Here is a 22,109-nt window from a genome sequence, read left to right on the forward strand (position 1 = left end):
ATTACCAGTCAGATTTAGGCAGGTAGGTAGATCTTTGTTTTACCTAGGATTACCAGTCAGATTTAGGCAGGTAGGTAGATCTTTGTTTTACCTAGGATTTCCATCAGATTTATTTGTAGTGTTAAAGGGTTTAATTGATTTAACATAGTATTCAGGATGAAATTTCTTGTCCATCTACAACTTTACAAAACTAAGTTGTTGTGATTTGTGCATGCTATTTACTTTCCAAGTAATCAATGTAATACCTTGTAATTTGGGTAAATTATAGCTTGTTTTCCCTATTAAGTTTTATCATTTAAGACCAAATTGGATTTTAATTTTAGCCATTTGAAATAGAAAGAATCCTGCTTCAGTAAAGTTGAACATTCAATAACAATTAGTGCAATTTAAAACATGTTCATTTAAACAGTAATGAAAACATTTCCAATAAAATATAACCTATAGACTGTTATTTTATATTGTTATTAAAGATAGATTACGAGATGTTGAGGCCAGGTTGTTAAAAGAATGCTTGCCATACAATTTGAAGATAGACTCAGCTCCATTCAGACAACAGTTAGCTTCTAACATAAAGAAACTTATGGTTAGAATGAGAGACAGTTACAAGGCAATGTTAAAAGACAAAGATAAGCAGTCTATAGGTAATTTGTGTCCTTCATGAAATAAAGGGTATATGACATGATATATCCTTGATGATATAGGTGACATACTGTTAGAGATAAAGGTGACTGTTGGTCCTTCTTTCCATCCTTTCTTCAGTTACACTTGTGGAGACCCATCTCTTAATCCACTACTCCATCTATACAAGTGAATCTTCATTACATGTCCTTATTGTGCACCTTCTTTTTTAGATTTTGATCCAAAACAATTTAAGGATTTGATATGGCAAATCATGGACTTATTCATTTGTGAATATGGGGTCAGGGGGAACCCATCTCTTATGGGCTACACCTCCTATACTACTGAATGGAATTGAATGAAACATTCACAGAATCTTTATTACATATTCCCATTGTGTATTTCATATAAGATTTTGATCCAAATAAATATGGAGGTCAAAAAGTGCATGTTATGAAATGGGGGAGTGGGGGTATAAAGTTAATGAACATTACTCACAGTTTTTCTAGTTTTAATTTATAAGGCCACAGTTTTTTAATTTGTTGGTTACGAATCCACAGACCCAATTTTTCCAGCTAGGAGTAAAAGACATTGACAAAGCAAAGTGAGAAGATTTTAACCAATATGACCATAAAATTTCACCACTTTAATAAAATCATGTTTTGGGGTTTTGGTAGTTTGGGAAACACGTAAACATTGGCTAGAGATGATAAAATCAAAACACATTTGATTAGAAAGAATGTAAACAATTCCTGTAAATGATTTAAGAGTTTAAAATCATCTCAACAGGAGGTAGATAAGTAAAGGGGAGATAATTGGAAGGAAAATCAAAGCTATGAAGGTTTGTTTGAAAGTATGCTTATAAAACAACTGAGAAACTTCAATTAAAAATTTAATTATTGACTGCTTTTTTTTTTGTCTGAAGACCATTTTACCCTCCATAATTATTGGAATTTTATAAGCAGTTTTTAAATCATAGAATAATTTAAAAGGGAATTCATAATGAAAAAAATGTAAGTCAATTTATTATTTTTTTTAAATTGTTTAAAAGGGTAATGTAGTCCCTCAATGTAATTCCTTTGTGAAAATAAAGACAATTGTAAAAAAAGGTTTTTTACTTCATTTTAATGAAATCCATCTGCATAATTAATTTTCTGTTACTGAATTCTTCCTGTTCTTTGTAATTTTTTTTTATATTGACTAATCACAAAGCCCTTCTGTAACACAACTTGTTTACACCAAAACAATGGTCAATGATAAATTAAAAAGTACATATTTTTGACAAAATATATTTTTATTTAAACTTAATCATACTGTAAGGAAGGCTATAGATACACAAAATTAGAGGAAATTAACATTGTTTAAGTATTGCACATTGAATTTATTTGATACTTGAATATTTGGAATGAGAACTTGTGTTTATAAATGATGTGTTGGTACATTCAGTAGATTAAAATCCCACTTCTAAACTTTGTCAGTTTAGATAATGGGATTTTTGAAAAAAATGTTTTTATTTAAAATATAAATAGTAGATATGTATTTCTAGTACCCTTTTTATATTTTTTTTCCCAACCGACCTCCCCGTTTTCATCTAGTCAAAAATCTGTTAACCAACAAATTAAAAAACTGTGGCCTAATGCTTGAATTAAAGTTCACATGTAATTCAGACCTGTTTTTTTAATTTTATGCCAATTGCTTTTCTGTTTTAGAAAGATCCTTTGAGTTTATTGACTGGTTTAACAAATTCTGTATAGACAACTTGGTTATTGGTGCTAGCTTCCAGCGAATCAAAATGTGCTTAGAATTCTTGCAAATAACACTAGAGATATTCTTCCCAACCCTAAATAACTATCCAGTGATAACAGTAGAAGCTCAGAAACGAGGACTATGGAAAGTGTATGGTTCTATAGAAACTGTCTTACACTGTCTACTGGATGGTGCTGATGAGGTAACAATGAATGTCTTGTAAGGTATAGACTCGGTTTATAAATTTCATCTCGTCTCAGAAATTTAAGCAACATGATTGAAATTTAAAGACGTTGTCCTATTACAGATTTCATGAGTGAAAGATATGAACCCAAGTTATTTAATTTCAAAATCATAACAAACAGGCCTAGACAAGTTTGTAATGATGTTGAAACTAAATAAGATGCACTGATATTTGCTAATGGATCGTGGAAATTTTAGCAATTGTCTGTCAAGAATATCACCATTTATTACGGGAGAACTTAAAAAGGGTCACAATGTGGCTTTCGACCAATCAGATTTTATTGCCAATGCATCACAGTCACATAACAACTAATCACAACAGCTAATGTTTTTATATCACTACTTCATATCACATGTCCCATGATGTGATATCGTAAAATATCTTGCTGTTCAAGAAGTAGATATATAGAGCAAATCATAGAGAAATTATAATACTAATTGCATCAAAGCAGTTTTTCTTGATAAATGGTTAGTAATTGCAGGAATATCAGAATCATATTCTATATATTCATGTATAGCATCAGCTGTTTTTCAGCCTTTTCTTTAAAAAAGATTTAATCTGTTTCAGGTGCAAAATATAGCCAGTAAGTTGTTACTTCATTACTTCCCATGGCCTCTTACACCTACAGACCAATTAACATCTCCAGAAGAGTTTGCTAAAGGCCTTCTGATATCAACTTTGGAGCTTTGTAACAGACCAAAACAACATGAAAGTAGGAGTGGGGTTCTTCTTTGTCTCATCATTTTTGTAAAGTAAGAAATTACATATTCATTGTGTCCCTTTCTTGCCCTCTTCAAGAAGCTTTAAACAGACATGGTTATTTTGTAGACCTTTTAAATTTTCTATTTGGTCGATTTTTTTTATTTTTCATAGGATGCATTTTTGTGTTGTATGGATGTGCATACTATGTCAGCATTTTTATTATTTAAATTTTGGAGGAATTATGATCAACATTTGTCATCATTATAATACACTACATCATGAATTATAATATTGTTTTTTGAAATTCTGGATTTAAAAAAAATTGTAAAGAATGTGCATATGTATATTTAGTTGTGAACGACAAGGAAAAAGCATATGCAAGATGCTTTAGGATAAAAGTCAAGAAGTTTTTATTTTAATATAGGTATGTTTCCAATCTTAAGTGGCATTTTACATGGTCATACGAGGAAGGAAACTTCATGGTTACATCTGTAGAAAAGGAAGATAAGTCTAGCTGTGAAAAATTTCTGCTTTTATTGCTCAACCATATCTTCAAAGTATTCCAAGAATCGAAACAAAATCCTGTAAAATCTTCTACTTCCTCACCACTACATGGTAAGTTTTTGTTTAATACTGAATAATATTTTCATAATTACATACATAATCTGTTTAGTGTTAATGCAGACTGTACAGTGAAATAAAACAAACCCTTTAAGGATAGGTTATACAGGTTCAAAATACAATGCAACTGACATGTAGTGACATGGGAAGTAAGTGCTGGTTTCTAGATAAGACAGGTTTCACTGGATAAATTTTAGGGCACAATCAAACAGTTTTTATACGGTCTTCTAAAGGTATATCATGCTGTCCTTGTCTGTACACATTTCATGTCCAGTCAGTGAATGAGTATAAGTGTATAGAACTTAATGAAATTACACCACAAGGTGCCATATCACAAAAGGAAGGGGTAGGTTTTGGGAGTTGTGACTTAGGGACCTAAAATGATTTTCATGATATCCCAACAATAACTTTAAGTGATTGGATATCTTTGAAATTGTAACACAAGGTGCCATATCATCAAAAGAAGACAGGGATTAATTATGAAGGTTATGACTTGAACCATTTAGGAATTAGGAGTCAAAATGGGCTACTTGAATTTTGGTCAAGTTCTTATGCTATGTCAATACTTGTGTCAGCTGTTCAGGGTTTTACCTCATCAGTCTTTATCAAGCTGCACCCTTGGAAGCATTAATATTTACATGTACTATATTTCTGGATATGCTTTTAAAAACTTAAATAGATTTATTAAAATTCAAGCATTAAGCTTTTAGTGATGACAAAGATTGGGTCACCATTTATAAGTATGATATTAGTCCAAGTGAAAATGATTTTCCTAAGTCATATAAATATTTTGGCTTTTGGTTTGATATTGGGTATAGTTCATAGCATAGTGAAACTAGAGGCACTAAAGGACCAGAAGGGCTCACCTGGAACTCATATCAGCCTGATGAATTTTTTATGTCAGGAATTAAAGAATATTCTAGCCACTGACATTTTCCCTATCTGTTACTGTTCTTAAAATATAAACTGCAAAAATAGCAAGATTTTTAAATTTCTAGGGCAGTAACTCTTGATGGGAGCCTTTTTTTTTTACCATGAATCAGTTAATTCTTTGTAGTACTGATCGAGAGGATCAATTCATCAATTGAAAGTTTTTTCTATCTAATTTTGGCTAGAAACTGAAATAAAGTCTTTCAAGGGCAATAACTGTAACAAGATGTCCTTCAACTTCTACCCTATGAAGACTTTTGTAGACCTATCTTACAGACCATTTCTTCAACTGAAATTTTCTTTCTATCCATTATGATTTTCAGATTTTGGTTAGAACTGCAAAAAAATATCTTTTTTTGCCTTTCAAAGGCAATAAATCTGATTAGGAGTTGTCACAACAACTTTGACCCTATGAGAACTTTTGTTGGCCTAGTCATAAGGATTCTTTCAACAATTGAAAGTTTCTATATGCTAAGAAACCCCAAATTTGTCCTTGTTTTACCTTCCTAGGGCAATACTTCCAATAAGAAATTGTTATACAGCTGAGACCAAGTGGATTATTTTGTAGAGCCCTTCAAACCTAAAAAGGTCACATTTATTTCTAGTATCTCTTACAGTTTTGAGATATTTTAAGAATCTTGTGGCATGACATCTGTGGTCTATAAATAGCAGTGACAGCCATGTTTTATGCATGATCTACATAATCGACACAATTTTTATAGTAGATATCCCAAGAATGCTGGTGCCAAAGTTTGATAAAAAACCACTAAGGAGTTTCTGAGGAGAGGATTTTTAAAGAAAAGTTATTGATAGATGACAATAACAAACCATGCAAGGGATCAAGTGAATTAAAAAGGAGGAGATTTAATTTCTGCTTTTTAAGAAATTCTTTTTTCATGTTAATTTTTTTTTTTTTTGAAAATTTTGCAGGATTTCTTGGTGCCCTCACTGCATGTCTGAAAGAAATTGCTGATAATCACAAAAGTGATGAAATTCTTGTTATTGTGTTGAAACTGGTTGATTTGAACTGCACTATAATTAATGGAATGATGGATATAATGGCAAAAGAATCGTCAGATGGTAAAAACTGTAACTAATAATCTATGGAATCCACCAAGCCTAATCTGAATGTTGTGTTTCATATTTTTGGTGTAAATGTAAATAAAGGAAAAGGAATGCATGTATTTTTGCTTAATTACAACAAAAATTAGGACCTATTTCCTTTGTATCTAAGAAAAATGATGTTTTAAGAGAATTTACTACTACATGTAATGGTACTTGGATGCATTGTCACCTGTAATCGTTTTAATCCTTGTTTAATGAATTAGAATAAAAAATAACAACTTCAGAATCACAACTTTCAGTGAACCATAATATTATTGTATGTTACTATTTACAATATTGAAAGTAAATACAAGATGAGGTGATGCCATGGTTTAAGTGGCATTTATTATATTTTAATTTTCAAACCCATTTTAAGATGAGTAATAAAAAACGTTTTAAGGAATGACCTGTATAATGAATGCTGTTACACTGTGGTGTTAATTGGGACCTGTATCATTGAATGCTGATACACTGTGGTGTTCAGTATCATGAATGCTGGTACACTGTGGAGTTATACTGTATCATGAATGCTGGTACACTGTGGTGTTAGTTCTGTATCATGAATGCTGATACACTGTGGTGTTAGTACTGTATCATGAATGCTGATACACTGTGGTGTTAGTACTGTATCATGAATGCTGATGCGTTATTGAGTTCACTTCAGTCATTCAGTAAGTTTTCTTTGTGAGTGCAAAATCTCAAAACCATATACAAAGAACTTAATTGAAATTATATACATTTAGTACCATATGAAGTTCTGGTCACATATGGATTAATATTTTGTAGAAACTCTTTTTGCAAATTTGGGATTTTGATAATCAGATTTTGTGTGCTCAATATCTCTGAAATTGAAAAAAAAAGCTATTCTTGAAACTGTATATTTAAATGTTACCATAATCAGATTGTGGATTGTAAAATCTCTTAAACTATACATACCAATAAACTGATATTTTGCCATTGAATTTGATAAAAAATTGATAATCATACTTGTAAAAACTTAATTTTATATAAATCACAGAATATTTTAATCCGATTTTTGGGAGCAAAATCTAAAAACATATTGTTCAAAGAAATTTTGTTCATGTTTTATTTCCAATTAATTGATAATTTGAGTTTGATATTGTATAAAAACTTCAGAAATTCTCAAAAACATGAACTTCAATTTTTGTAGAATAGTTTATAACAGTATGAAGATGTGCATTATTGACTTTGGTTCCTCTTAATCATGCTTCATTCAGAGCAGGGATCTTTCTGACTTAGTTTTTTTTTTTTCAAACAAGTGCTTGTCAATGATGATATAACTGGATGACTCATTTAAACAGAATGTGTTTTTCTTATGTTTCTTTTTTTAAAATCTTCAGATGGTAGTAAATAAATGTATAGTTTTATTAGATTTTATACTTATAAATCTGATTTTAGAATCTCTGATGACTTGACAACTCAGTTATGCATTTTAAAGAAAAGATGCACAGACAGAACTTGAAACTACTGTCCTCATTGATTGTCTGGACAGAAGCATACTGGAATACTGGAAAAAAATTGTGTTTTAACCTTTAATATTATCTATGTACTTTATGGGTATCATTTGAGAGATGATACTTGATGTATTGTTAATGAACTGATAGAGTTATTTACTGATAACAGGTGCTTGTCCATCATTTGCTGAGTTAGGTCTAGCTATGGAATCATTGATAGAAGAGATAGATACAGATTACTCAGGAACAAGTCATATCTCATCACAACACCAATTTCTCCTATCATGGTGCTGGATTAATATCAAGGTATTTTTATGCACAAATTAAAAATTATGTGGTTTTAGTATTTACTTTAAATGAATTTGAACAAAAAGTCAGTAAACTTTTTTACTTTTTACAATATACTATATTAGATTTAACATTGACTTGTAGGAATGTTGTCACAGTTTGGGTTGTCTCTGTGCCATACTCCTGAGACTGAATGGTATGACAGAGAGAATGAAAGTTATAAAACAAATTCAGAATGTCTTCTTATCAGTACTGACCAAGTGTAGGCATAGGGTAGGTAATGTTGTAGGCAATGGATAGTACATGAATACTGATAGCATCATGTAGACTATAGTTTTAGATTCTGTCATTCAGTACCATTTATTCATCCAGACATTTTGGGAAGAGGGGGGGGGGGTAGATGATATTGACTATATATATGGGACTCAGATGTGTTACTGATATAAATTTCTAATTTCTCTTTCATTTTATAATTGTTGACTGAATTATATCCATTTTACTTTGTCTTTTTATATGACTACAAAAAAATTTGCAGACATATTATTATGACACAGTAGTAGTTGTTGTGTCGTCGTCATTGGCAGGGCGGCATTGTCCAGGGACACTTCATTTCCATGGGATAAATTTAATTGTTGACTGATTGTTCTAATTTGGAGTTTGTGGCCCCTACTGTTTTAGAAAAAAGGGGCCAAAAAGGGTAAAAGTAGGTGTTTTATTAAAACCCATGTAGAATGTATTTTTGTTTTTTTCAATTTTAATTATTCTTTTTCTATTGTGTTCCTTATTTGATTCTGTTAAACAAATCTATCAGCAGTTTATAGCAGGTCAAAGTTGGGCAACACCCAAAAAATTCAACTTTTTTTTACTGGATTCCTCATAAAAATTCCTGCCTACCTTTTTTTCAATCAGAATTCAGTTATCTCTTGTGGTTTCAAGTTATAAGGGGTCAAATGAGCCACACTCGAAAAATTCAACTTATATTTCCATTTTTTTATATAATGTTCAGTCACTCTGACTTTTGATACCTATCACTTTAGTGGATGTATATAGTAATCATGGTGTCCATTCATCTATAACTTTTTAGTTACAATTTCTCTACAATTATTTGTCAAAACCACTTTATATTTTTACAGATGTTAAATATAGGTATGCCATATTGTATGATTTGATTTCAGACTGGAGGGATGTCAACTTCCTGTTGGAAGACTTTATTTATATTTATTTTTTACCATATGATTGCTGTCAAATTGTCCAATAAATTGTGAACATAAGGCATCTGGGTCATTTAACATAACACAGTTTTTACTTATGTAATAACACTGATTGTCTTCAACTGTTTATCAAAAGATTCAGAAATGAAATTGAGTTTTTGTTTTGAAATAAATTTGTTTTTAGTATTAAATGAAATTTTCAAAAACCATCAGATTAATGTTTTTTTTGTCCTGTATTTTATTATATGTCTGTTAATAATTAGTCTTCTACAACTGAAATTCAATGGAGTCATGTCTGTCCATCTGTACTTTAAATTGTTAGGTTGTCCAGGCTTTAAGAATTTTTAATTTCAGATTTAGATTTGATATTTGGGGTATTATTATAGCTAAATGAGTTACCAATTAGGTATAAGTGTATATTAACTAGTAGGTTTTTAGTTGCATGAAACAGCTTTGTAACTAACATGTTTTATATTACAGGGTGTAATTGAAGGATGTAGGTCATCTTTTATACAGTTTATTGGCCACCTTTTCTCTTCAGGAAAGATTGATATACAATTCATACCAGGACAGATATTAGAAGAGGTATTGCAGTGTCTGACTGATATACAAACATCTTCTCTTCTGAAACTACTGAATGGATTAGGATGAAACTTCCTTAGGGTATTCTGCACAAAATGACTCTGGTGAAAGAATTTTGGTGAAAATATGTTGACCCATGTTGGAGTTATTGCTCTTTTTCAACTATTTTTGCTGTTTTTGATGTTATGACTTTAAAAAATCTTCTCTTCAGAAACAACTGTACAGAATTCAATGAAAGTTTGTATGATTTTGTCTTATGGTATCCTGCACACAGACTGTTGGGATTTTTGATCCCTGAACAAACATGGCTATTGTTACTAAAAATAGAACATAGTGGTCGAAATACATTTTTTGCAAATAACTCAAAAACCATTGAATTTAGCAAAATTCTGATGGTGTTAAATATTGTTTACCATCTGAAGGCGGGCCTATGCTGAAATTTTCAAAATGATTTATTGTTTTACAGTGCCTTAGGTACTCATTTGAACTTGCAGCATTCATCAATATATGCTCTTTTTCAGCAATTTTTTTGTCAAACATGATAACAAAGCATGATACCTTTACTTACTTAGTTAATATGGTATGATTTGCCAGGTGAGAGGTTCAGGCTCTTTGAGAGCCTCTTGTTTATTATACTCTTATTTTTTAAAAATTGTCCACAGGATGACTATTTCAAAAAATAATATGTGAAACTGTATGACATTAACCAGTCTTAAAAACTTATGCAAGTTAAGTGCTGTCATGTGTCTGTCAGTAAATGTCATTGTAGGAGAATATTTTGCAACTTTCATTATCAATTCAGGCTTTAATTTGTGTCCAAGGTTCGTGGAGGAGGCAAACCAGCAGTTTCATGTTGAAAAATCTGAATAACTTCTGAGCCACAGTTAGCCTCTTAGAACCTACATACTCACACTGATAACAGTCCCTGAGTTCACAGTTTAATCACTTGACCTTAAAGACTAATTTTAAGGACATAAAAATAGGAGTATGATAATGTACAAAAGTATCATCAGACAATCATGACTTTGTTTGATGTTTGATTATCAGTATGATTATTTTAGATATTTGAAAGATTTAGTTGCAATTCATCATCTACCTCCATAACAAGAAGATCTGCTGGATTACCTATAGTTATACAAGCGATTGTAACTGTAGAAAGGAAATACAAACAGGTAAGATGTTAACTGGTTCACATCAAGTTATGGTGCTATTGTTTCCTGCAGTTAATACCAATGTAATATTGTAAATACAAGCTGTGAAATCTGTGAAACTGAACACCTTTGAGAATTAGGGTATAAAGGTTTTTGCAGAAATTCAAAATGAAAAAAGAGAAATCTTTATTCAGCAGCGTATAGCTTAGATTTAAGATTAAAGAGCTTACAAAGTTCTTATTTTTTGTTTATACTACTGGCATTATTATGATATAGCACAGTATCTAATAATACAAGGCTAGAATTAAAAAAAGTATTCCAAATTTAAGTTAAACATTTAGCCATGGACAGTAAAAAACTATGATTCATTACTTTCTCCATCAACATAACTACAAAAGCCCATTGAGTTCATTTTCATAGAGTACAAAACAAAATTTTTGCATTGTAACGCGAAACTTCTGTGAAATAATGTGAAACTTACCTGTTATGACTTGAAACTTTCGTGAAATAATGCAAAACGTAAGCGTTATAAAGTGAAACTTTCACGTAATAATGCGAAACTAATGCATCATAAAATAAATTAACCTGAAACATTTGTTTTGTTTGTATATATAAAAGAACAAAACATATGGTTTGTCCACCTGTTTTTTTTTTTTTTTTTTCACTTGTAGTACTGTACTTATGCTTTATGTGGTCAAACCAACAAAAAATGAAAATGGGACAAAAAGGAACCAAAAACATAAAACAAAAAAAGCAAAAAAAAGCAAGACAAAACAAAAACGGAATATAGGAGCAACAATCATCTTTGATATAAGAAGTCAAGACCCCTTAAATTCTAATGACAACTGAAAAGTATTTCATTCGTTTTATTAATGCAGGTAAATGCTAGCTACAAAATATTTTTTAAGCAGGGGCATACAAATTACCTAGCTGCCCCCCCATGATTATATAGCAATCGCCATAAGGCTTTGATATTGAAAAATGGCAGCCAATAAATAGGTTCTTGCTTGTCATCAATTTAAAGTGCTTTCACTTTCAAGAAGTTTATTCATGACCATAATGGCAGCAAGGGAACTCACTGCTGCGTATATTTCAAGTAAATGATAGACATTTGAAAAAAAAATCTCAGTCTCCTTAATGTTTGTTTTCATAATATATTTAAAATATTTCACATTACACAAAAGTTTCGCTTTATAACACATTATTGCACAGAAGGTTTATTATTTCTGAACTTTTTAATTCAGTGGCTGGTTTATACAAGTTTTACTGTATATATGTGTCAAGGTTGTTATATAACTTGTTATGATGTGCTTCATTATCTTATTTTCAGACCACCCTTCTACAATACTCAGTCAACAAATTATTTCAAATGTCTGGTGATACTCTGCCAACCGAGTATAATGACCAACATGATCTTCCACAAGTTCATGGCCTTAATATTCTGAACACATTGTTTGGTGACTCTAGTCTTAGTATACCTATGATACCTTATATTGGTAAAGCTGTCATTCTAGTCATAGGAAGTTTTGAATCACCAGCATGGTCAATAAGAAATGCAGCTACCATGTTATTCAGTAAGTATTTTATACAACTGCTAAGAAAGTGTTGTCCTATAATTGTATGGTGCAGTCATCTGTAGACACTTAGATTTTGCAAGATACCTGGAACATTATTTGGTTGATATTTATAAAATTTTATAGCAGGGTTCTAAACCACAAAAGCATGTTTAGTATTGATTTGGGTGGGGGGGGAGTTATGGTCATTACTTTTTCAGAATTAGAGGCCAAAAAAGGGGTCAGAAACAACCATTTCATAGAATTTAACTATATAACTCCAGTAAAAGCATAGAGATGCCTATGATAATTTCCAAAATATTTATACCTCTATGGTCAGACTGGTTTTGATTTTGGGGGTTAAGACTTGAACATTTTAGAAATAAGGGACCAAAAAAGGGGCCAGATAGAAGTGTTTCCCTCATGTTCAGACAATAACTTGACTATTAGTGAATAATTCTCTTTGGCATTGTATTACTATGTGCCACATCACAAAAGGAAGACTGGAATTGAATTCAGGGGTTGTGACTTGAGCCAAGTGAGAATAAGGGGTCATATCAAGCTGTGCCCTATGTACCATTTTATTGTGGATAGATATATAAAGTTCTTGTATTAATATAAAGAATCTCTTTGCATTTAAAATGCATTTTATTACATTTTGTGGATGGGTTGTCAATTTTTTAAGTGTTCTGTTTAAGTTAACTTATGTTCACAAAATTCTGGTAAATCCACATTAATTACGAGTTTACCTGGACCAAATGCCATCAATCACTTAGCCTTAGCTTCATCTTATTGAGTTGGAAAGATCAAATTTGTCTTACAGTTGAGGGCATATTTTTTCACATGTCTCCTTTCCCTAAACCATAAAGAAAATTGAACATTATTTTTAAGTTCCTGGCAAGAGTTTTTAAAATTAAGTAATAATGAATGCCAGAAGGTGGCATTTTTAGTTCACCAGGCCATTGGCCATGTGAGCTATGGTCATCACTTGGGATCTGTTGTTGTCATCCTTGTTGTTGTTAACAATTTTTCAACTCTTCTCTGAAATCACTGGATCAATAAGAAACAAACTAGGGATAAATGTTTCATGGGGTATTCTGCATAGAACTGACGTGGGGATTTTTTATCTGTCCACTGTTACTAAAAATAGAACATATGGGTCTGACAGAAGTTTTTTGCATATATCTCCAAAACCATTAGGTATAGCCAAATTCTTTCAATTGCTGAAATGATCCTTATTATAAGGTCTTCACAAGTCTGTGATGATCTATTTTGCTGTACGACTCCTTGTTAGAGTTGTTGCCCTTGAAAGGTGGAAAATGATGGGTTTTTTTTACAGTTTTCAGCCAATATCTTTAAAAGTATGATAGATTGAAAGAAGCTTTCAGTTGATGAAATGATCATAATGATAAGGCCAACAAAAGTCTGTGGTGATCAAAGTTGTTGGACGACTCCTTGTTAGAGTTATTAATTGCTTACTTTCAGCTGATTCTGATGGGGTTGGTTTTTAAAGTCTTTGGTATGGATGTAAACATCAATGTTACTTGTTGTCTATACATTATTTTAATCATGCAATGAAAGAGAAAAAAATTAAGTATGTAAAAAATTGCATATTTTTTGTTACTTTTAAAAGTTTGATTTATTCATGGTAGATGTCGATAGTATGAGAAATGTAAAAGTATTTTGCTTTGCATCATCAAGTCTGTGCAAGTTTTAATTTCTTTCTTTAGGTTAAGAAGGTGTTAAATAATGTCAAAACAGAAAAAAGAGTACACTACATTTGTACCAATTTTTAAGAATACATCAGAACCTCTTTATTCAAAATCATTTCTATATACCCATCTTTTTAGATGGTACATATTATGGTATACTGGTGTCCGTCTTGTCCGTTCCTCTGCCATTCACAGTTGGCACAATAAGTCAATAAAGCCGCCACCAATTTTTATAAAACTTTGGTGAATGGTTTTATTCTATTGATGTGAGTTTCCTTTAAATTTTATAAATTTCTGATTTTTCATTTTCAGTCATTAGACTCAATTTGTGTATAATAATGGGGTAATTGTCTATTTTTTAACTGTAACTCAAAAACCCTTGCAGCAATGTCAATGAATCTTTAGTAATTTTTTGAATTTTTGTTGATGTATGCTCTTTTAATTTTTGTAAATTTCTGATTTTTCGATTCAGAATTATGGGACTTTGTTCATAGAAAAGGGAGAATAACTCAAAACACTTTGTAGAATTGTTTTTTTTCTTTATTAATGTAAGCTCTTTTTTTATTTCTATATATTTATTTCAAATATTAAATCACAATTAAAATTCTAAGCGGTATCAAGCTTGATTTGCCTCATCTTTCAGGATGCCAACTCCGCTAATGTACCTAGGAGCAAAATATTTTATATGACTTATGATTTGGTATATGATTGCCATGACAGACATTTTTCTAGCTCCTAAAAAAAACATTTTTTTTTTTAAAATGCTGTTACACTTAAAAAAATCGTAGTTCATTTTATTGTGCCAGGATAAGTATTAGTCTTGTAGACATATTTTCTTGTTATGTATTCCATGTGAAGATGTCAGTTGCAATGTTACAATGTTGTTCTACTTATCATGTGTTGTTTATTAAAAAGTTTTTACTATCATTTGTAATTTATAAACTAAATAGAAATGTACCAATGTAGATGTTTTTTTTTCTAATAGGTTCACTTGTCATGAGAATATTTGGCCAGAAAAAGAATTGTACTGATGAAGAAATGAGGGGAGTGAGTGTAATAGAATTTTCAGCTTTGTATCCAGAGTTACCCCCCTTAATGGATACTTGTTTACATGCTGCATTACAGAAGGATATGAAAAAGATAGACAAAATCAAGACTTCTTTGTTCCCTGTACTCACCTTATTGGCTTACTTAAGACCAGTGGATAGTTTAACTGACCAGTAAGATATCAAACTTGAGCATTCTTTAATTCTTGTCAGTTGAAGCCTGCTTAAGTAAGGAGAAAAAAACACAATTTTAATGACACCAGAATTGAAAGGCATGACAATTGGTTTTTATTTTGAAGTCTCCAAAAAAAAAAAAGTAATAATAATAAAACAATTAAAGAACAGGGGTTCAACATGTTGTTACAAAGAGTTTTACAAAACACAAAAGTATTTGTTGTCTTATGATTTATATAGAGCTTTTCAGGAGGGCTACATTCATCTGCTAGCTATGACAAAGTCCGTTCACTTTGTTCATTTCTTTTATTGAACAAGGCCCTTTTTATACCGTTATGTTAACACATAATCTGACTTTTGTAGGCCTTATTTTATGGATCATTTCATTAGTTCAAAGTTTCTTTCTTTCTCTCTCTTATATTTTTTAAGATATTAGCTAAAAACTGCAAAAATGTTATTTTTCAAGGGCAATAACTCTCATAAGGAGTTGTCATTTTTCTTGGTTCTGATGAAAACTTTTATCATATTGATCATTTAATCTATTGAAAATTTCTATTTATCCTGATTTTCAAGGTATTTGCTAAAAACTGTAGTTAAAGACTACTTTTAGTAGCAGCCCAGTATCTGAATATACATTTATTGAATGGTCATGAGTGGAACAGTACCCCAAGGTGGCAACTTTTACCTGGGCAATGTTGGTATTAAGGCATAATAAATTTACTGTTTCCTGAATGATCAGTTAATAAATGTTTTATTATACTGAACCATAGTAATGCCTTCATAATAAAATTAAAATAGTACCACCATGATTGTTGATTGTTCACAGTATTGGGTTATACCGTATTGGGTTTTACCGCTGTTCAAGGAAAACCCAGAGAACATCTGAACTTGATAAGCCAATGAGAATTAGATAATTAAACAAAGGAATTATGAGTATTGCACTATTGCCGCAATCAATAGTAAAAACTGTTGACCAGGTACATAGAATCATCAAGACCTTTAGGAAAAATTAGTTAAAATTTTACACTTGATTTATTATACTGAAATATAGTAACAAAAGTTAAGTACATGAAAACACTGAAAAAACTTCAGGTAACAAAAAAAAACCTAGCAAACACTGAACAACAAACAGTACACCTGCAAGCTATGTATACAGTGTTTCAGAATGCAGGAACTAAAAAATGTAACCACCAGTAAAAACTTAACAGGAGATAAACAGCACTAAATTACACTGAAATAAAGATAAATATGATCTGGCCTAGGAATTAAAAAAATATATAAACCTACACAGAGTTATGATGAATTAAAGATTAACATGATCTGGTCATGGAATAAAATAGAATATCAGCCAGCACTGAATCATAATTACTTAAAGATCAACATTATCTGGCCTAGAAATAAAATAAGATATCTGCCAGCAATAAGTCAATAACCTGGGAACTAGACCCTTAACAAAGGTTCAAAGCCAAAATAATCGAACTCCCACCAAATAAGATCAAAAGCTGCAATAAAAATACTTGTATGTATTGTAGGATACATATTGCTTTAGGACAGAAAGTATTCCAGTTTTTATCCAGTCCTGTGTTATACCTGAGGAACTTAGCAGCCAGTGCTTATGTTGCCTTTATTCCTCTGAGATGTATGGATAAGACACTACAAACTTTAGATACAGTGATTCAGAATGCAGGAACCAACCAACTCCATGGTATTCTGACATTCATACACAAACTGACACTACAAGATCTAGGGTATGTATTAATTACCGGTAGTTAATGCCACTTACATACTGCTGTTAATTGACATGTATTTTGCTCTGTTAAATTGATGCTGACCATCAAAATTATCGAAAATTCATCCTAAATTTAAATTGGGCTTTTTAAGTAAAAGTTAAATAGAAGTTGGATAGTTCTGTTACCAAAATAAAAAGGTTTTTTTTCTATTTCTACTTATATTGTTATAGTTTTTATTCACTTATTTTTCTTAACAATTTTTTTTCCATTTTTGTAGGAAAGATTACTCATCTGCAATCAAGTCCTTGTTAATAATTAATGAAAACTTATACTGTTCTCCTTGTGGAATGGTGAGAGCTAAGCACATTCAGCTGCTTAAAGATGTGTGCAGAGATTCACCCAAAGACCTTTCTTGCGTGGCTAGTATGATACAATCAAACTTTAAATGTCATCCTGTCAAGGTCAGTTTATTATTATTCTACATCAATCTTTCATTCTATTTGTTATATGGAGAAACAAAACAGTGTTATAAGTCATTGTGCATCTGCTGTTATAATTTTTGGTCCAAATGAATTTGGGGTTTTCTTTACCATAACATGAACGTTATCTCCGACTAGTAGGGCATCCATTTTTTATCCATAATTGTCTATGATTTTAAAGATCTATCTACTTCTTGGATTGCTAAATATTTGTAATACCACACCATATACTATGTGATATAGGATTTTTCATTAATTGAGAGTCCAATGTAAGCCTACATTTTGGAGTAATGGTATCTATGTGTTAGCTATGTTAACAGTAATTTATTTATGTTTCTTTTATAAGGAAACTTGTGTTTTTGTCATTAATCAGATTGTAAAACTGAAACAGTCAAAACATGTGACTGGAAAAAAGGCATGTTAGCTATAATAGCTCCTGTCACTTATTGTGTTAAAGATGATTCAAAACAAAGTATCAATTTGCAATATGTTGTTTTATGTTTTTTTTCTAATTAAAATTCATGGATTATATATTAAAGATCATCCATGTTTTCAATGGACAGTTTTAATTTTGTTAGATATCTCTATCATTGTTAAACTGATCGACAAAAACAATGAAATTACTGCTTTAACAATTATCGTTTTCGCTGTAATTTATTGTTAAACTGATCGACAAAAACAATGAAATTACTGCTTTAACAATTATCGTTTTCGCTGTAATTCATGTATTATGATATACTGTAGTACAATGTACCATTTATAAAAAAAAATAATGTATAGATGTTTTAACTTTATTTAGATATCAGAAAGCATAGTCCTAGAAGAGGAAATTACAATCCATCTGAAGGCTTCCATACTGAATGGGTCTAAAATAGACAAGTTGTTGGAGAAATATTTGTGTGTATCAAGCATTCTAAGCTCTGAATCCTGTGTTAATTGTATCAGGAATAATTTATCAGAAATGAGAGAGAATGATTTACATACTACTCAAGTAAGAAATTTTATGGTCTAACAAAAAAAATAAAGATCAGTTTGAAATGAATCTTTCAAAAAACTATTAGAGGTAATGATAACATTCTTCTGTAAGATGTGCAGTTGTACAGCATGGTATGTTCCATACCACAAAAATAGGCTGGGATTAATTTTTGGGATAATTAGGAATTACGGACCAAAAAGGTGCCAGATGTATATAATGTGCTGATATGGGGAAAAAATAAACTATTTTTTTACAAGTACTTCATATACACAGATAGCTTATTACTTGACCATTTTCAGTGCAAGGATTTTCTTTTTATCTGACTATATTTTTAGATTTTTTCATTTAGGCTTTTTTTGAGTTGGTCAAATTGAAGTCAAAATTAAACTTTGTTTGATTTCAGTTAATTTGAATTTACTGTATTGAATTTTTTTATAATTAATTGTATGTTTGATAGTCTCCATTACTAGTTTTTACTTACTTTTACCCACAGGATGCCTTATCAAAGTATTTATTGTCTGATGTGAGAAACTATTACCCACTAATATCAGGAATATTACAACTAGTAATCGATATTCATAGTAAAGTTAACTGCAGTAGACATGTAGTAGATAACCTAGAAGGCTTCCTCAGAAAAGGACCTTTATCTACAGACAGTAGTGTTACATCTAAGATAATGGTGGTCAAAGCTATCTGTATTGAACACTCAATATGTAATAAAAGGTGAGCGTATTTCATTTGCGTTCATTAAGGTTGATCATACCTAATATTTTTAGTAGATAAATAGTTTTTTTTTAAAGATGTTCCTGAATGAACATACTTTAAAATTTTAATATAAAAAACATTGGTCACCAAACTTAATTTCCAGATAATTGAGCCTTATTTTTGCCAATGTTTTATAACATTTCATATGGATTCTATAGGGAATTTTCAGTATTTCACAAACTTAAAAAAACTGGTAGATAAAATTCCTTATAACTTTATATATAGAACACTTAATTGACATTCTTTCATATTTCAAAACGAAAATTGGGGGTCACCGAGCTCTTTTTCTTGCAATGTTAAAAATACTAAAATTCTGTATACATTTCAATAGAACATTATCCCACCTATTATCTCCTCTTAAAAGAGGCTTTTAAAACTACCAGTATTGTTATTTATTTTACCATTCTAATTTTTGTGTAAAAAAATCATTTGAAATAATTTAAATATATTAGTTTTACATTATTTTAAACACTATTAGTTAATAGAAAATATATATATGTCTGTATGATTTTGAACATGACAGGAAAGTATGCTCTGTGTAATAGGTATGATCTATCTTAAAACAGCTGAGTATTATGAAAAGAAATATTTGATATTTGCAAGGTAAAGAGGGAAGCATTAAATAGGTGGAGTTCAGAAACTTTATAATATTGCGGTGATATTGATCTGGAATCTCTCTTTCTCACTGAAGAGACAATTCTTATTTTTAGCTGTGCAAAATTATCTTATCTCATCCATGGGTTGAGACAGAACATGTGGGCTTTCCAGTATCTGGGGTACATTTGGATAGTAAAGCCCCGTCATTGATAGAAACAAGTGTCTGTGATATCTTTAACAACTTTAGTTTATAAGTCTACAATATGATAGAAGAAATCATATTGAAACTTTTTATCCCCCGTGTCTCAATAATCCATCTGTGTTTATACAGGTAATTGGTTAACTTTAACAGGTATTGTTTGGCTTTCATTGGATCCAATTTTATCACCAAATTTTGATAATTTAGAATAACAATAAAACTTATTTGTCTTCTTTTGTAGCTTTTTTCAATCAAGTTAAATTGTATATAAAATTGAAGACAGTACTAAAATGATTTTATGCATTGTCACCTTCTGAAACTATAGATCTGTTTATGGGAAACATTTTTAATTTGGCATGCCCCTTCAGCATGATGAGATGTACTAAGACTTTCAGCTGGGTTAAACGTTCAGTTTCTGTTTACTAGATGTATGTCTGAGCCGTACTTATGTTGTATCATTGTTCATCATGGAAATTCTTTTTCATTTGGTATACAGCTTCAGCGTGATGAATTGTACCAACTCTTGAAACTTTCAGCACCCTAAGTCCTAGTAACATATTGAAAAACATCAGGGGCCTTATCTCAGTTTGGTTAGTCTAGATGATTTTGCTAATGTTAAATGCTTTAGGGAATGAATACATTACAAATTTTAAATATTTTTTTTTGTTTTTATTTAAATGATCCAGGTCTGACAAGGATGAAATAGAAAACTGGTCAAAGGAAGTGTACAATGCAAGTAAAATGATTGGTGCTGAACACTTCAAAATGGCTGCTGGATACTGCCTGAAAATTACAGGTCAAAAGGTTATTGAACTTGGGAAGAACATAGAAGATCTCCACTTATCAGTCTTCCTGTGAGCAACATTTTTATGATTCACTATAAATTACAGCTTCATTCAATTAAAAATTTACAACCTGTCCGTCTATCTGTCAGAATAGGGGGTACATCTTTTACAGATTTTAGTTACATTTTTAAATTGCAGGACATAATGGAGATGTGCAGGGTCAAAGGAGTTTGATTTCTGTAAAATAATGTTGAAATTAAAATTAGTTCAATATTTCATATTTAAGGGTGATAAGGGGTACATGGTTTGTCTGGCTATCTTCTCCCACAGTTTGAAATTGTGAAGTATGTTTATACAAATAATGGAGGTTTGTAGAGCCAAAGTTTATTTTATCCCATGCAGACACATCAGTCTGTCTGTCATTCTGTCAGTCCATCATTACTTTTCTGTTTTTTTTTCTAAATGCTTGCAGATATTGAGCTGATTTTTGATATACGGGTCTACCATGATGAGTAACAAAAATAACAGTTTTCCGGATTTTTTTTCTAAATGCTTGCAGATATTGAGCTGATTTTTGGTATGTTAGTCTTCATTGTACCATGGTGAGTTACAGATCAAGTTGTGTTTTGTTGAAATTTTCTATGAATCAAGGCCCTTTGAACTTTCTTTTTTTTTTCAAATACTTTTTATTTGAGAGTCCAATATGTGGATATGTGGGGTTTGTGAGTGCGCTCACTGAGATTCTGTAATTGATTTTTATAAAAAAAATTTCCAAAAATATAGGGAAGTCTGACTTATTAATTTTCAATATTCTATAGGCTTACATGGTTTGTTTTTCGAATAATACTTCATTCCTTATGTATGCCCATTTTTTTAATAAAGGACATCGTGTTATAAGTTCCTAAGGCACTCTTAATGGGTTTCCTCATCGTTCATTGAAGACCCATGGGTGACCTTGAGCTGACATCCAGGTGGGGCTCTTGTCTTCTTGGCATATTCACCATATCCATTCTGTATATATCAATACAAGTTTGTTCTTTTAATACTGGTATATAAATCGCTTGATTAAGTGCAGAGTACAGATCTAGAAGGCATCACTTTTTTTCAATATTTGTTTTAGTTATTGGTCTTTAAGGACCAATAAAGTGAGATAGACCTATTATGTGCTTTAGTGTAAATATTTATATTTTCTGTATTCATTTCATAGGTTGATTAGATCTGCATTAAACTTGGTTGAAGATGAAGATACTAAAATTAGAAACTGTGCTGTCGATTTTATTGTGTCCTTACAGTGGAGTTGTAAAGAGATAAAGGTATAAATAAAAGGGGAAAGTCCAGTCTTACCAATCTTAGACTAGAAGAAGGGCTTATTAACATTGTGTAAATATTTATCTGATGCTATTGGAGAGTTATAAGAATTA

The 22,109-nt window shown here is 30.9% G+C and overlaps 1 protein-coding gene and 1 long non-coding RNA gene across 6 annotated transcripts in view; one reads left to right on the forward strand and one right to left on the reverse strand.

Annotated features, from left to right (window-relative positions):
- LOC148623774 (tRNA (32-2'-O)-methyltransferase regulator THADA-like) overlaps nt 1-22,109 on the forward strand; it is a 51,872-nt gene that overhangs the window by 22,350 nt on the left and 7,413 nt on the right. For all 5 annotated transcript variants that reach the window (XM_088565877.1, XM_088565875.1, XM_088565878.1 and 2 more), the window contains 17 exons: nt 471-641; nt 2,328-2,566; nt 3,176-3,360; nt 3,735-3,925; nt 5,792-5,941; nt 7,610-7,746; nt 7,873-8,001; nt 9,420-9,524; nt 10,583-10,693; nt 12,003-12,246; nt 14,923-15,157; nt 16,690-16,905; nt 17,165-17,348; nt 18,166-18,357; nt 18,836-19,065; nt 20,590-20,757; nt 21,896-22,001. In XM_088565877.1, the coding sequence (XP_088422003.1) occupies nt 471-641; nt 2,328-2,566; nt 3,176-3,360; nt 3,735-3,925; nt 5,792-5,941; nt 7,610-7,746; nt 7,873-8,001; nt 9,420-9,524; nt 10,583-10,693; nt 12,003-12,246; nt 14,923-15,157; nt 16,690-16,905; nt 17,165-17,348; nt 18,166-18,357; nt 18,836-19,065; nt 20,590-20,757; nt 21,896-22,001 (2,993 nt within the window). The remainder of the gene's footprint in view (nt 1-470; nt 642-2,327; nt 2,567-3,175; nt 3,361-3,734; nt 3,926-5,791; nt 5,942-7,609; nt 7,747-7,872; nt 8,002-9,419; nt 9,525-10,582; nt 10,694-12,002; nt 12,247-14,922; nt 15,158-16,689; nt 16,906-17,164; nt 17,349-18,165; nt 18,358-18,835; nt 19,066-20,589; nt 20,758-21,895; nt 22,002-22,109) is intronic.
- Nucleotides 14,486-18,964, reverse strand: LOC148623775 (uncharacterized). Its single transcript, XR_015919487.1, has 3 exons — nt 18,824-18,964; nt 15,116-15,206; nt 14,486-14,602 (listed from the first exon to the last, which is right to left on the reverse strand). It is a non-coding gene; the product is annotated as an uncharacterized LOC148623775 (long non-coding RNA).

The sequence above is a fragment of the Perna viridis genome, chromosome 2 (assembly GCF_037379345.1).
Source record: "Perna viridis isolate PV_CMFRI_1.1 ecotype Kerala chromosome 2, ASM3737934v1, whole genome shotgun sequence".
NCBI lineage: Eukaryota > Metazoa > Mollusca > Bivalvia > Mytilida > Mytilidae > Perna > Perna viridis.